Source organism: Struthio camelus, chromosome W, assembly GCF_040807025.1.
Source record: "Struthio camelus isolate bStrCam1 chromosome W, bStrCam1.hap1, whole genome shotgun sequence".
Taxonomy (NCBI): Eukaryota; Metazoa; Chordata; class Aves; order Struthioniformes; family Struthionidae; genus Struthio; species Struthio camelus.
Genome location: NC_090981.1, coordinates 7,203,927 through 7,216,900, shown reverse-complemented (window position 1 = coordinate 7,216,900; position 12,974 = coordinate 7,203,927). Strand labels below are relative to the sequence as shown.

At 44.1% G+C, this 12,974-nt stretch overlaps 1 protein-coding gene across 8 annotated transcripts in view; it reads left to right on the top strand.

Moving 5' to 3' along the window:
- LOC104152781 (transducin-like enhancer protein 1) overlaps positions 1–12,974 on the top strand; it is an 85,045-nt gene that overhangs the window by 22,815 nt on the left and 49,256 nt on the right. For 4 of the 8 annotated variants that reach the window (XM_068926255.1, XM_068926254.1, XM_068926252.1 and 1 more), the window contains 2 exons: positions 1,613–1,675; positions 2,618–2,692. In XM_068926255.1, coding sequence (XP_068782356.1) covers positions 1,613–1,675; positions 2,618–2,692 — 138 coding nt within the window. Of the gene's footprint in view, positions 1–1,612; positions 1,676–2,617; positions 2,723–12,974 lie in introns of all 8 variants that reach the window. The other 4 variants (XM_068926253.1, XM_068926249.1, XM_068926250.1 and 1 more) reach the window with 1 other exon arrangement.

Genomic DNA, 12,974 nt, shown 5'->3' with positions numbered 1-12,974 from the left:
TACAGTGTGAGTCTGCGGTGTCACTTCCCCTTTGCTGACTAGGCTTGCTCAGTGCTCATGGGGTCACTAGAGGGCTACGGCAACCCCACAGTGTGGTGGCTCTGGCTGTGGTGCACCCAGGGCCCCTTAACCCTTGGGGAGCCCCCCCGAGCAAGCCCCTCTTCAGATAAGAGTCCCATGCTCGCCTGTGTGGCACCTACGGGCTGCACTATCAGATGTATGAAATCTCATAGTGGATACATAATTTTAAATAATATATTTAACTTTGGGTTGGAAAGAGTGCTAGTAGGCAATTTTCCTTTTAAATATAAGCAGACTTTTCTTATGAAGTATACAATAGTCTTTTCAGTTTCCTTCCTTTCAGTGTGAATGCCTATTAACAGGCCCTTGTAACAGCAGCAAGTAATCTGGAAATAAACGTTTTTAGTTATGATATGTCCATGCAAGTTTATCTGGAACCACGGATGAGTAGTGGGGATGCTGCTTGTATATGATGAGCAGTTCGGAAGGGTACTTTTTTTCTAGTTCTGATGTGAGGTCAGATATTCTGCTACTGGGACAATCACTGTAAAAGTAGATCGACTGGGGAAAGGGGCAAGTTGATAGTCCTCTGGATTGTTCCTTTACTGTTCCTCTACTGGTTTCTAGGTTTATTGTTCTTTTGTTACTTGTGGTTTTGTTACTTTGTGATTTCACTAATTTGTTAGTATTGACTATCATATTTTCTGATCTAGTTCTTTTCTTTTCCTATCTGCGTTATTTTAATACTCTCAGTATGGATTCCTTAGAAGTCTATATTTGTTGTGTCTCTGTTCTGCCTCACTTATGTTTTGGTATTTCATTTGTGTTCCTGATGGCTTTTTTTGCTGTCAGCAAAACTAATTTTGCCTTCTAATTCATCTTTTTTTTGCCCTGTGTTCAGGGTACCAGCAGTTTTTTCCTCCACCTTCGTGAATATACTTATGTTCCTTGGTGGCGCCCCCCCCCCATTTTTTTTCTTTCCATCCTATTTGGTTTGTTTGGCTTGTTTGCAGTACGTACTTGGCAAACCCTCTTTCTCTCACCTTTAAATGCCTCTTCCAAGAATCCTTCATACCGCGTCTTGTTTTCAGCCCTCTGTGTGCTGTTTGTCTCTTCTTGTTTTTTTTTTTTTAATTTTTGCAAGGCAGCTAACTTGTTTTCTAGACTTTAAAGCTAGATACAAGTTGTAAAATTGATTGTGAAAGACTTTCTTCCATGCCCATCACCTTCATGTTATGCTGGTTGATAATTTGAGTTAATAAATGTACCTTCTAAAAGGCTTTATCTTGGATTTAATGGATTTCAAAAACTGTCGTACTTGTTAATGAGCTATGTACAAGGACCAGATTTGTGCTTAAGTGTCTATACAGATTAGGTACTTGAGACGTGGCAGAAGTCCTAAAGTAGTTAACTAAATCTATGCCCTGATTTGGGCCTGTATACTAACTATTTATATTTGCAGTAGTATAAAGACGCAAATTTTTCTTGTTGTCTCCAGTGTGTGAATTTAATATGATCCTGTAGACTAGTTGATATATGGGAACAAGCCTAAAACACAATTTTAATCAAAATATCTACTTTTTTTCTATAGACGGAAATCGCCAAGAGATTGAATACAATCTGTGCACAAGTCATCCCATTTTTGTCTCAGGAAGTAAGTAAAACTGTTACGCTGTTAAAGTGCAATTATGTTGCTTTTCTGTTTGCAAAGTAGCTAATTTTAAGATGTTAATTTTATCACAATGCACAAATGTAAGGAACATCTGTTATGAAAAGAAAAAAAACCCCTGCTAATTTGGTCTAACAAATCTGAGTTCAAACTAGTGACAATGGCTCAGCCTCATTCATCCTCTGAAGAGAGGAGGAGTCTGTAAAATATTATCAATGTAACAAAATGCTTTCACTTCTAATTGTGGTGATTGCTTATCTGGTATTCAATTGTCAAATGTAAGTCCAGTGAAATAAGAATGCTGGTCTTGTCTACAAAATTCAATCTGATTTTGGTGTAAAAGGTGAGCTCAAATGCAAAACCATTGTTTAAGGTTACAAACCTGCATAATAGATCTGGTCTGAATGACTGTGACTGTAGCATATTGTAGGCAGCTGCTGTTATATTTTTTGAAGCCTGTTATTTTGGATATGCCTTTTTAAACTCTACAGTTTGCAAAGAGCATTTATAATTCTTGAGATTGGTGGAAACGCTTATTCCTCCTGTTTGAAATGTCATTAGGTTTTGCTGTGTGGGCACAGAGTATATAAATGTTAAAATTGACACTAGTTTGAAGTTGACATTATTGTCCTGTCAACTCGATTAGAGACAGATTAATTTGTCAGAAAACTAATACTGAAGTGGCATGGGGATAGAAGTGAGCTGACTGACTGCCTTCAGGGCTCTCACCTGCTTTTGGTGAGCAGGTGAAAAATAGGACACTGCTTCTTACCTGCATAGGATGTGTCTTGTAATAGATAGCTTGAACCTCTACAGAGAAACTGATTATTCCAGTATTTGTGGTCCTGTTTTTATTTTAGTATGATTTGGTGTGGTCAATACTTCAACATAAATTCCTCCCCCCTGCCTCCCTTCTTACTTTAATAGCATCAGCAGCAAGTGGCCCAAGCTGTAGAACGTGCTAAGCAAGTGACCATGGCTGAACTGAATGCCATCATCGGGGTACGTGGCCTTCCAGGTCTACCTCCTACAGTGTGTATAACCTGTTTTTCATACCTTACTGCTTTGCTATTTTTAAAGTAAGCTTAATATTTTGATATTTAACACTGTTTTGATGCCTAATATTGCTCAAATATGTTTGACTTGGTTTGCACAGATTTTTAGCAGGGATTAACAGCAGTTTCCTGTGTCAGAACATCGTTTTGTGCAACAATACAGTGCATAGCAAAACTTTCCCTGCAAGAAAGATAGTGATTAGGACAGTTGCTTGTTTGTTTGTAGGTATTGTATGTCAGTTGATTTAGTTACCTTTGCCTCATGCTTTTGGTGACACTTGAGTTGGAGCCTGTACAACTATTTATTCTTCTTTCTTTCCCTTTTTTGTGAATCTTTCATGAATTTAAAAAGAAACATCACTTGCTTTTGAAGTAGTATTAGAACATTGTGTCAGACAACTAATAGCCTTTCACCAATGTGAAATTGTGCTTCTAAATATACTGACATAAGTTAATACTACTTGCTTGTGACTGGTTGTCAATCACAAGTCATTTGTTTTGTATTAATGAACTTTGTGAACCATACTGCATGAGTTCATTTCTAAGTCTATATTATTCTAGACTTAGTCTAGAATATTTCTCATGTTTTCTGCCCTTCTAGACTAAGTGAAAGAAGTAGCTGAAACAAGAAGCTGTCCTTTGATAAATGAGTAATTTGAATCTACTCAAGGTGCTCACATATGAATAAAATCAATTTGTTAATTGTTTGTGAGAAGATGCCCTGCAGGTCTTATAGTTCCCTCAGACACTTTGTAATGATAATTAGACATGCTGCTGTACAGATTAACAGTGCCATAGTCCAATGATGTCTACAGATAATAGAACCAGTTAATCCATCTGTGCTTAAAATTACATCCCAACTGTAGATTTGGGGAGGGGGGGGGGGAGGAGGACAACAAAAAAAACATAAGAGTGAGGGAGGATTAAAAGAATGAGCCTCAGCTTGAAAACTCTCCTTTCATCAGTTTCTCAATTGCAAATCTTCAGTCTACTTGCCTGTAGTGAGCTATTGGCAGTCAATTAGGTGAAATAAACTGGGAAGGTGACCTTCATTTCCTCTTAATAGCTTTTTCCTCCCTGAAATCCTGAAATGGGGAGCTTCAGTGGTTTTTCAGCTTAAATTTTATTCAAGCTGCTTTATTACACTTGACAGATTAGCTTTGCATAAACATACTCCCTCTTCAAATCTGAGCTGTTTTTTTACCTTCATATCAAATTTTGACTGTTACTTAGTTGATTTGCTAATCACACTTTAAAAACCCACACAATTACATCTGTATCTGTCACAATCTCCTCTATGCTTTGCTTGTGTAACAAATTACTTTATGAATACATGATTTGATCTCTGAAATACACCACATGTACATTTGATATTTGATTAGCAAAGATTAGAAAACTGTACTTTTTAATGAATGATTTCTTTAGGACAAATCTGAAATGGAAAGCATTTTTTAAATGGGCTAGTCTTAAAATGTTTTATGCAGTAAAAAGAAATAGGTATCAAAATATATTTAAAAACATTCTTAGGATAGCAACATTTGATTTGCCGAAGTTGTTATGGTAGCATTGTCCTGAGTGTAAGTCATTCAGCTCTTCAAATCTGCACAATATATTCTTTAAAAAGCAATAAGATCTACAAGTACCACATGCAATTACAACTTTTAAAAAGTTTCTTCTTAAAGAGAAAGAATGAGTGAATTGACATGTTCAATTGTGTTTTCAAAAAAAAAAAAAGAAATATAGTTAGACTCAGTGAGCTTGTAAGCAGTGCTAATCCTTTGTGTTGGTTCTTTCCTGCAGTAGAAGTTTTAACCATGGGTGGTTAGCTGTTGACAGTTGTATCTCTGGCCTTATATTATTCCTGCATGTTTCTGAGGGCTTTTACCTTTCAGATATTGGGTAGCAGTGTGGCTAAACAATGTGCATATCACTTTTTTTTTTTTTTAATGGTGCCATTTAATACATGTATTAAATTTCAATGAAGTAGTAGACTTACTAGATACTTAACCAAAACAAAAACCTTTGACCATAAAAGATACGTGCATCTGTTACCTCCTTGGTACTGCTCAGTGTTGCAGCTGTAGGCAGTGCCCACATTTGGGGTTAAGGGAGAATACAGATCATGATATGAAAGGATTAAGTAGATTATCATGGTCTGACTTGAAGGGGTGGTTTGGGGTGTGTGTGTGTGTAGTGTGTGTGTTTGTGGATGGGGTTTGCTTTTTTGTTGTTTTGGTTTTTTTTTGAGATTAAACAGCAGGCTGAAAAATCAAAGGTACTCAAAGTTCATGTTAGGAAGGGTAAGGGACAGTTATTGGTCTATCCAGATGTCAGCTATGCAATTTTATTAAGTTTCTTTACTTATAAAACTACCTAGTTTATTAATTTGAAAGTAGAACATACTTTTTTTTTTTGTTTCAGATGTTTGTATGAGCAGCAAGCTGGAATCTTTTTTAGCACTGCATTTTAGGTAGTGCATTACTGAGTACTGAAGTATGTCTTGTTTTGCCTTTTGAGGGGAGTTAATGGTTCTGTGAAATGTATCTTTTTTGGATTCACAATACTCTTGAGACAGATTGAGCTATAGGCCTCAGAGGGGGCTCCACTGTTGCCTGTGGTGATTGGCTAAAGGGATTAGCAAAATGTGGGATTACTGTGAGGTGTGTGTGTGGTGTGGTGGTGTTTTTTTTTTTTTTTTTTTTTTCCCCCCCCCTCCTCTCCTTGACTGTGGTTGTCAGCTATCTTTGGGACTGTAGCATGTGAAGCTTGGGAGGATGAGGTTAATCTCTTGAGGGTTTATTCTTGTGAGTGTGTAGTTAATCCTTGGAAAAGCCTATAAATAACCAGGCTGTATGTTTCATTATAAAATAGAAATACAGACTAGAACAGAAATGAATGCAGAACTTACTGCAGGGGAAGAGCTAAGCAGCATTACTCTAGATCCTTCTCAGCTGTGATCTGCATTATGTGCCAAGCAAAGTAAATGTAGGGGGAGGGAGGAGAAATGGCTTAGTTCTAAATAAATGAAATTGAATGAACACAAGATGCTGTCCTCACTTTTAACATATAAACTTGGTAAGCCCAAGTCTGAATTTATTAAATTCTTACAGTAGGAGCTGTGAGGAAACTTCCTGGCTGCTTTTTCCCCCCCCTCCTTTAATACATACAAACCTTAATTACAAGCAAGGATTCTGTCATGCGCTGTTAGAACACAATAGCTTTAAGACTTGTAACTTATTTTTTAATATAGATGGTGAATGGAGATGGTGTTTGTCAGCATGACAATTGGTATTCCCAAAATGCTAGTCCCCAAACTATGGTCAGTTTTTTGGGGGTGTGGTTTTGTCAGTGCCGCTAAGTTTTGAGGAAACATAGCTTAATTGATGCTTATTGGTAGTTTGTCCTACTCAAAACAGAACACCGAGGAGGTGGTGTGCAAAATAGGAATGAATAGGCAATGGAAACCTAGCTAGATTAACATGTGCATGCACACACTATTTATATATAAATATATATATATATATTCCTTCTTCCTGTACTGATAGGGGAATGGAGGACCGTGAAGCAGCAGTAGAGGGTGCTGGTGGTGTCTAAATGAGACAGTGTTTTCCTGGAAAAGAAAATATTTCCAGGGACATTCTGAGTAGGGCAAGATCATATCCATTAGTCAAATGTAAGAGTTGCAGGTCAGATTCCCCTTAACTTGCAGATTTTGCTATGTGGGTAGATAGAAAAAGTTGTATTTTGGATCTTAAAAATCTTGCATTTTTTTTTTTATAAGTGCATTTCTTTTCTAGAGCTAATGTTCAGGCTACAAGTCAAAGGTGAGACCATGTATGTGGTGACAAACTTATGAAGCTGAGCAGTTTTCAAGAAAGGAATGAAAGGGAGATGGTTGGGGGGGAACTAGTTAACAAGCTCAAAACTGAAGATGTGCAGCTGCAACTACTAATGCAAAGAGAAGGAGGTAGATTCCAACTAGATAAGCATGTGAGTTACCAGTATTGAATTGGTACCACTTACTAGATTACTGTATGCTGAGCAGATGTTGGGGATGTGTTGAAAGGCGTAGAGCTGTAAGTTGGTCTCCTTTGCAGTAGGAGAGAGGTGCAGAGGGAACTTGTAAGATGAGGAGTATCTTGTTTAGGTGGAGCAGCAAATAAGATCAGAAAAGTCAATGGAGGATGAGGTTTCAGGAAGAGTTAGGCAGATAGAAGCAAAGGCAATTGATATGCTAGAGATGATTCCTTCTCTTTGAACTTGCATCCAAATGAGTTTGCATCTAACATTGCTTTGGAAGGAATAATTTCAGTGGAGTGGAAAGGACCAAAGTCAGATCAAAATGCTGGAAGAGTAGGGTTTTGGACAGATTACAGAAAATGTTTAGTGAGCCTTAATAAAGAGGCTCACTACCTTTTTACATAGGTAAAAATTGTAGGCATGGAGGGTAGGTTATCTAGTTCTAGAAGAGAGGATTGCTTCCTCTAGAGAGTGATTAAGAGAGGTGCTTTAAATCAAGATGTGTCGGCAGAATAGCTTTTCATGTTTGAGGATGGTTTTTGAGAATGTTTCCCACGTTCCCCCTAAGTTAGCAAGAAAGTAAAAGGAGACAGACTGAAGAGATGATTGTACCTTCTGCTGTCTTAATACCTGCTTTGCATTTACATTCAAAGTGAGGTAAGTGGGAGAATTAGAGTAGGTGAACAGTCAATAGGCTGAGACTAATAAAAAGTGATGTGAACTTCAGTGCTTCTCCTCAAAGAAGTCTGAGATGTGGTGGAATGGGAGGAGCAAGGAGTTGGATGGGAAGAATGAATCAGTTGGCCAAGACAAGAAAAACTCATCTGGGACTACATGTGAGATGAAATCAAATGCAGAGGTGTTAATTGAGCAAGGAAGATGCAAAGCATGGTCATGAAATTATCCTGAAACATGAGCAGGAACAGAGAAAACAAATGTTAAGGATGTACATGTTGAATGGTGTAAAGCTGTAGGTTGGTCTCCTTTACAGTAGGAGAGAGGTGCAAAGAATAAATAAAGCCTACGGATCTGAAGGGATGTAGGAAATAGTTTTGAAGCAAAGACTGTGGTATACTGAAGTGATAAAAATGTCAGTGTGCTGGTGGGAGAAAGGGTGAGCTCTTGAGGTTTAGAGTATACAGACTGATTGTAACTGGGTGACTGGAGATGGAGTCAGTGGGAGTCAGTGAGCGCAGCCAACAGACGCAGCAGTTTGCGCAGCAGTGTCTGGGCTCTGCCTGGGCCTTTTGTGGGCCTTGTTGGAAGTTGTGGAGACTTTCTGGGGACCCCCGAGGAACTAGACAGTGCTTGCTGCTAGCAGGAAGGGAGAGCTAGGCAAGGACAACTGCAGGGGGCCTTGACTTGACTTCTCCTGGGAAGCTCTAGCTAGGTGGGGCTGCTGCTAACGAGCTCTCTGGGCTGCCCTGGTCAGAGGGAGTTGGGGCTTTTGATTCAGGTGGCTCCTGATTGGGTGGGTCAAGCACCCTTGTGAGTCTCTGCTAGGCAGGGGCCTATATAAGAGCCAGGCCCGGAGCACAGCCAACAGAGGCAGTGAACAGACGCAGCAGTTTGCGCAGCGGTTTGCGCAGAAGGGTGCCAGAAGGCACAGAAGGCACCTCTCCATTTTGCACAGTGGTGTATCCTTCCCCGGGGCATGGTCATGACACGCCGCAGAGCACGTTTCCCAGTGGCTGCTGGAGGCGCTGCCTCGGCTGTGTCTGAGGCTTCAACCCAGACAGACCCTCTGACAGCAGAGGCAGCTCTACAGGTGTCAGGCTGCAGGGAGTGCCTGGGGCCTGGGCTGACAGTCAGCTCTCCTGTGTGAGGTGTGCTGTGGTTGACCAGTTGCGTCATCAGGTAAAGGAGTTATGGGAGGAAGTCAGTAGGCTGCGTAGCATCCGAGAGGATGAGCGGGAGATTGACAGGGCGTTCTCAGAGACTGTGCAGCTCCAGGAGTCCCCTGCCCCACTGCAGTGGAGTTGTCAGAGGGCTCAGCACCATGTGTAAAGGTGCATCATAACACTGTTGAAGAGGGCTGGAAGCTGGTGACCTCTCGTAGAAGGAGAAAGGCTCTTGCTCCTCCTCAAGATTTGCCTTTGAGGAACAAGTTTAGCGCCCTCCAAGCTGAGAAGAGGCTGGGCATGGCTCCAAGGGAGGCAACTGGCCTGCCAGACCCTGTGCTGTGCAGGAACCCCCGGAAGAAACGGCGAGTGATTGTTGTGGGTGACTCCCTGCTGCAGGGGACAGAGGCACCTATCTGCCGACCTGACCTCTTGTCCAGAGAGGTCTGCTGCCTGCCAGGGGCTTGAATACGAGATGTCATGGAAAGACTGCCAAGGCTTGTCCATGCATCGGACTACTACCCTCTGCTGATCTTCTATGTGGGTGCTAACGACACAAAAGGCAAACTGGAAACCATCAAACGGGACTTCAGAGCTCTGGGAATGGTGGTGAAGGGTCTGGGAGCCCAGGTCGTTTTCCCCTCAGTCTTGCCTGTGAGGGAAAAGGATGGGAGGAGGAGTAGATGAGTTTTCCAAGTTAACAGCTGGCTGCGCCGCTGGTGTTGGCAACAGGGCTTTGGTTTCTATGACCATGGGACCCTGTTTGAAGATCAACAGCTGATGGGGAGTGATGGGATCCACCTCACCAAGTGGGGCACGCGTGTCTTTGCCAACAGGTTGGCCAGCCTGGTAAGGGGGGCTTTAAACTAGGCAAGATGGGGGAAGGGGAGTGGTATAGTGGCAGGGGAGTCAGTAAAACACCGCTCAAGTCAGGATGCCTCCAGCGGGTGCATACAACCAGGGGAGACAGCATGGGACATGGCTATGGAGGATCCTCTTGCAGCCCTCCTGGGAAGTCTGCATGCTTGACTGGCTCTCTGAAATGCCTGTATACCAATGCACGCAGCATGGGGAATAAGCAGGAAGAGTTAGAGATCTGTGTGCGGTTGCAGGGCCATGATCTCATTGCAGTTACAGAGACATGGTGGGATAGCCCACATGACTGGAATGCTGTCATGGATGGCTATGTGCTTTTTGGGAAAGACAGGCCAGGAAGGCGAGGTGGTGGAGTTGCCCTTTATGTGAGGGAGCAACTAGAATGTATGGAGCTCTGCCTCGGGGTGGATGAAGAGCAAGTTGAGAGCCTATGGGTAAGGATTAAAGGGCAGGGTAACATGGGTGACACGGTTGTGGGGGTTTACTATAGGCCACCTGACCAGGAGGAAGTCATTGATGAGGCCTTCTACAGACAGCTGGAAGTAGCCTCATGATCACAGGCCCTGGTTCTCATGGGAGACTTGAACCACCCTGACATCTGCTGGGAAGAGAGCATAGCTAGGCACAAACAGTCAGGTTCCTGCAGAGCATTGATGATAATTTCTTGACTCAGGTGGTGGAGATGCCAACGAGGACAGGTGTGCTGCTAGACCTTGTACTAATGAACAAAGAAGGTCTAGTTGGAGATGTGCAGGTTGGGGGCAGCCTTGGCTGCAGTGACCATGAGCTGGTGGAGTTCAGGATCCTGGGAGGAGGGAGCAGGGCAATGAGTAGGATTGCAACCCTGGACTTCAGGAGAGCTGACTTTGGCCTCTTCAGGGACCTCCCTAGGGGAATCTCATGGGGTAGGGCCCTAGAAGGAAGAGGGGTCCAAGAAAGCTGGTTAATATTCAAGCATCACTTCCTCCAGGCTCAAGAGCAGTGCATCCCTCTGAGTAAGAAGTCCGGCAAAGCGGGCAGGAGACCTGCATGGATGAGCAAGGAACTCCTGGCAAAACTCCAACAGAAGAAGGAAGTCTACAGAATGTGGAAAAGGGGACAGGCTCCTTGGGAGGAATATAGGGACGTTGTCAGAGTGTGCAGGGATGCGACAAGGAAGGCTAAGGCCCATTTGGAATTAAATCTGGCAAGGGATGTCAAGGACAGCAAGAAGGGCTTCTTCAAATACATCAATAGCAAAAGGAAGACTAGGGGAAACGTGGGCCCGCTGCTGAATGGGGTGGGTGCCCTGATAACAAAGGATATAGAGAAGGCAGAGTTATTGAATGCTGCCTTTGCTTCCGTCTTCACTGCTGAGGCCAGCCCTCAGGAATTCCAGGCCCTGGGGACAAGAGAGGAAGTCTGGAGAAAGGAAGACTCTCCCTTGGTCAAGGAGGATCAGGTTAGAGATCTTTTGTCCAAACTTGACACCCACAAGTCCATGGGCCCCGATGGGATGCACCCACGAGTGCTGAGGGAGCTGGCAGATGTTATCGCTAGGCCACTCTCCATCATCTTGGAAAGGTCCTGGAGATCAGGAGAGGTGCCTGAGGACTGGGAGAAAGCCAAGGTCACTCCAGCCTTCAAAAAGGGCAAGGAGGAGGACCCAGGGAACTACAGGCCTGTCAGCCTCACCTCCATCCCTGGAAAGGTGATGGAACAGCTCCTCCTGGAGGTCCTCACTAAGCATGTGGAGGACAGGAAGGTGATCAGGAGTAGTCAGCATGGATTCACCAAGGGGAAATCATGCTTGACCAACCTGATAGCCTTCTATGATGGAAGGACTGGCTGGGGAGATGAGGGCAGAGCAGTGGATGTTGTCTCCCTGGACTTCAGCAAGGCTTTTGACACTGTCTCCCATCACATCCTCCTAGGCAAGCTCAGGAAGTGTGGGCTGGATGAGTGGACAGTGAGGTGGATTGAGACCTGGCTGGATGGCAGAGCTCAGAGGGTTGTGGTGAATGGCGCAGAGTCTAGTTGGAGGCCTGTAGCTAGTGGTGTCCCCCAGGGGTCAGTCCTGGGTCCAGTCTTGTTCAATGTATTCATTGATGACCTGGATGAAGGGACAGAGTGCCCCCTCAGCAAGTTTGCTGATGATGCTAAACTGGGGGGAGTGGCTGACACACCAGAAGACTGTGCTGCCATTCAGAGGGACCTGGACAGGCTGGAGAGCTGGGTGGAGAGGAACCTCCTGCAGTTCAACCAAGGCAAGTGCAGGGTCCTGCACCTGGGGAGGAATAACCCCATGCACCAGGACAGGCTGGGGGCTGACCTGCTGGAGAGCAGCCCTGCCGAGAAGGACCTGGGACTCCTGGTGGACAACAAGTTGACCATGAGCCAGCAATGTGCCCTTGGGGCCAAGAAGGCCAATGGTCTCCTGGGCTGCATTAGGCAGAGTGTTGCCAGCAGGTGGAGGGAGGTGATCCTCCCCCTCTACTCAGCCCTGGGGAGGCCTCACCTGGAGTACTGTGTCCAGTGCTGGGCTCCCCAGTACAAGAGAGACATGGAGCTCCTGGAGAGAGTCCAGCGGAGGGCTACCAAGATGATTACAGGGCTGGAGCATTTCTCCTATGAAGAAAGGCTGAGGGAGCTGGGCCTGTTCAGCCTGGAGAAGAGAAGACTGAGAGGCGATCTCATAAACGTGTACAAGTATCTGAAGGGGGAGTGTCAAGAGGATGGGGCCAGGCTCTTCTCTGTGGTGCCCAGCAACAGGACAAGAGGCAATGGGCAGAAACTGAACCACAGGAAGTTCCATCTGAACCTGAGGAGAAACTTCTTTCCTGTGAGGGTGACAGAGCACTGGAACAGGTTGCCCAGAGAGGTAGTGGAGTCTCCTTCCCTGGAGATATTCAAAACCCGCCTGGATGTGATCCTGGGCAATATGCTCTAGAGGACCCTGCTTGAGCAGGGAGGTTGGACTGGATGATCTCCAGAGGTCCCTTCCAATCTCAACCATTCCGTGATTCTGTATGGTAGTGCAGAGGAGCCAGAGGAAGATACAGGTAGACGCATACTGGAAGTATTGAAGATTGGAAAGGTGCATAAAAATAGCAACATGCTACAGTCTACTTGGTGGAAAAGCAACATGGACAATAGAGATAGGGATCTGCATAGGAGGACTGGGAGAAAAGGGAGAAGCTTGCTTTTGTTGCTCTTATGCAGAGGGAGAATAGCATGGGGCATGTAGGATAACTTTAAGAAAGCCTAAAGGCAAGGCAGAGGCAGTTTGTACAGCAGTTTGCTGTACCTCATTAGACTGTGGATGAATTTGCATCAACTACTGCCGGATTCCTGGTATCTGGTAACTGTGCTTCCCCTCACCCCCCAGATACTTGCTGAACTAAGGTCACTGACCTGTATAGCACTTAGTACTGTTCATTTTCAGGAAATTATTTTTAAAGGTGCTGACTAGCTGTAGCTCTTAAAATCAAACATGGTCATAAGCAGCAGCAC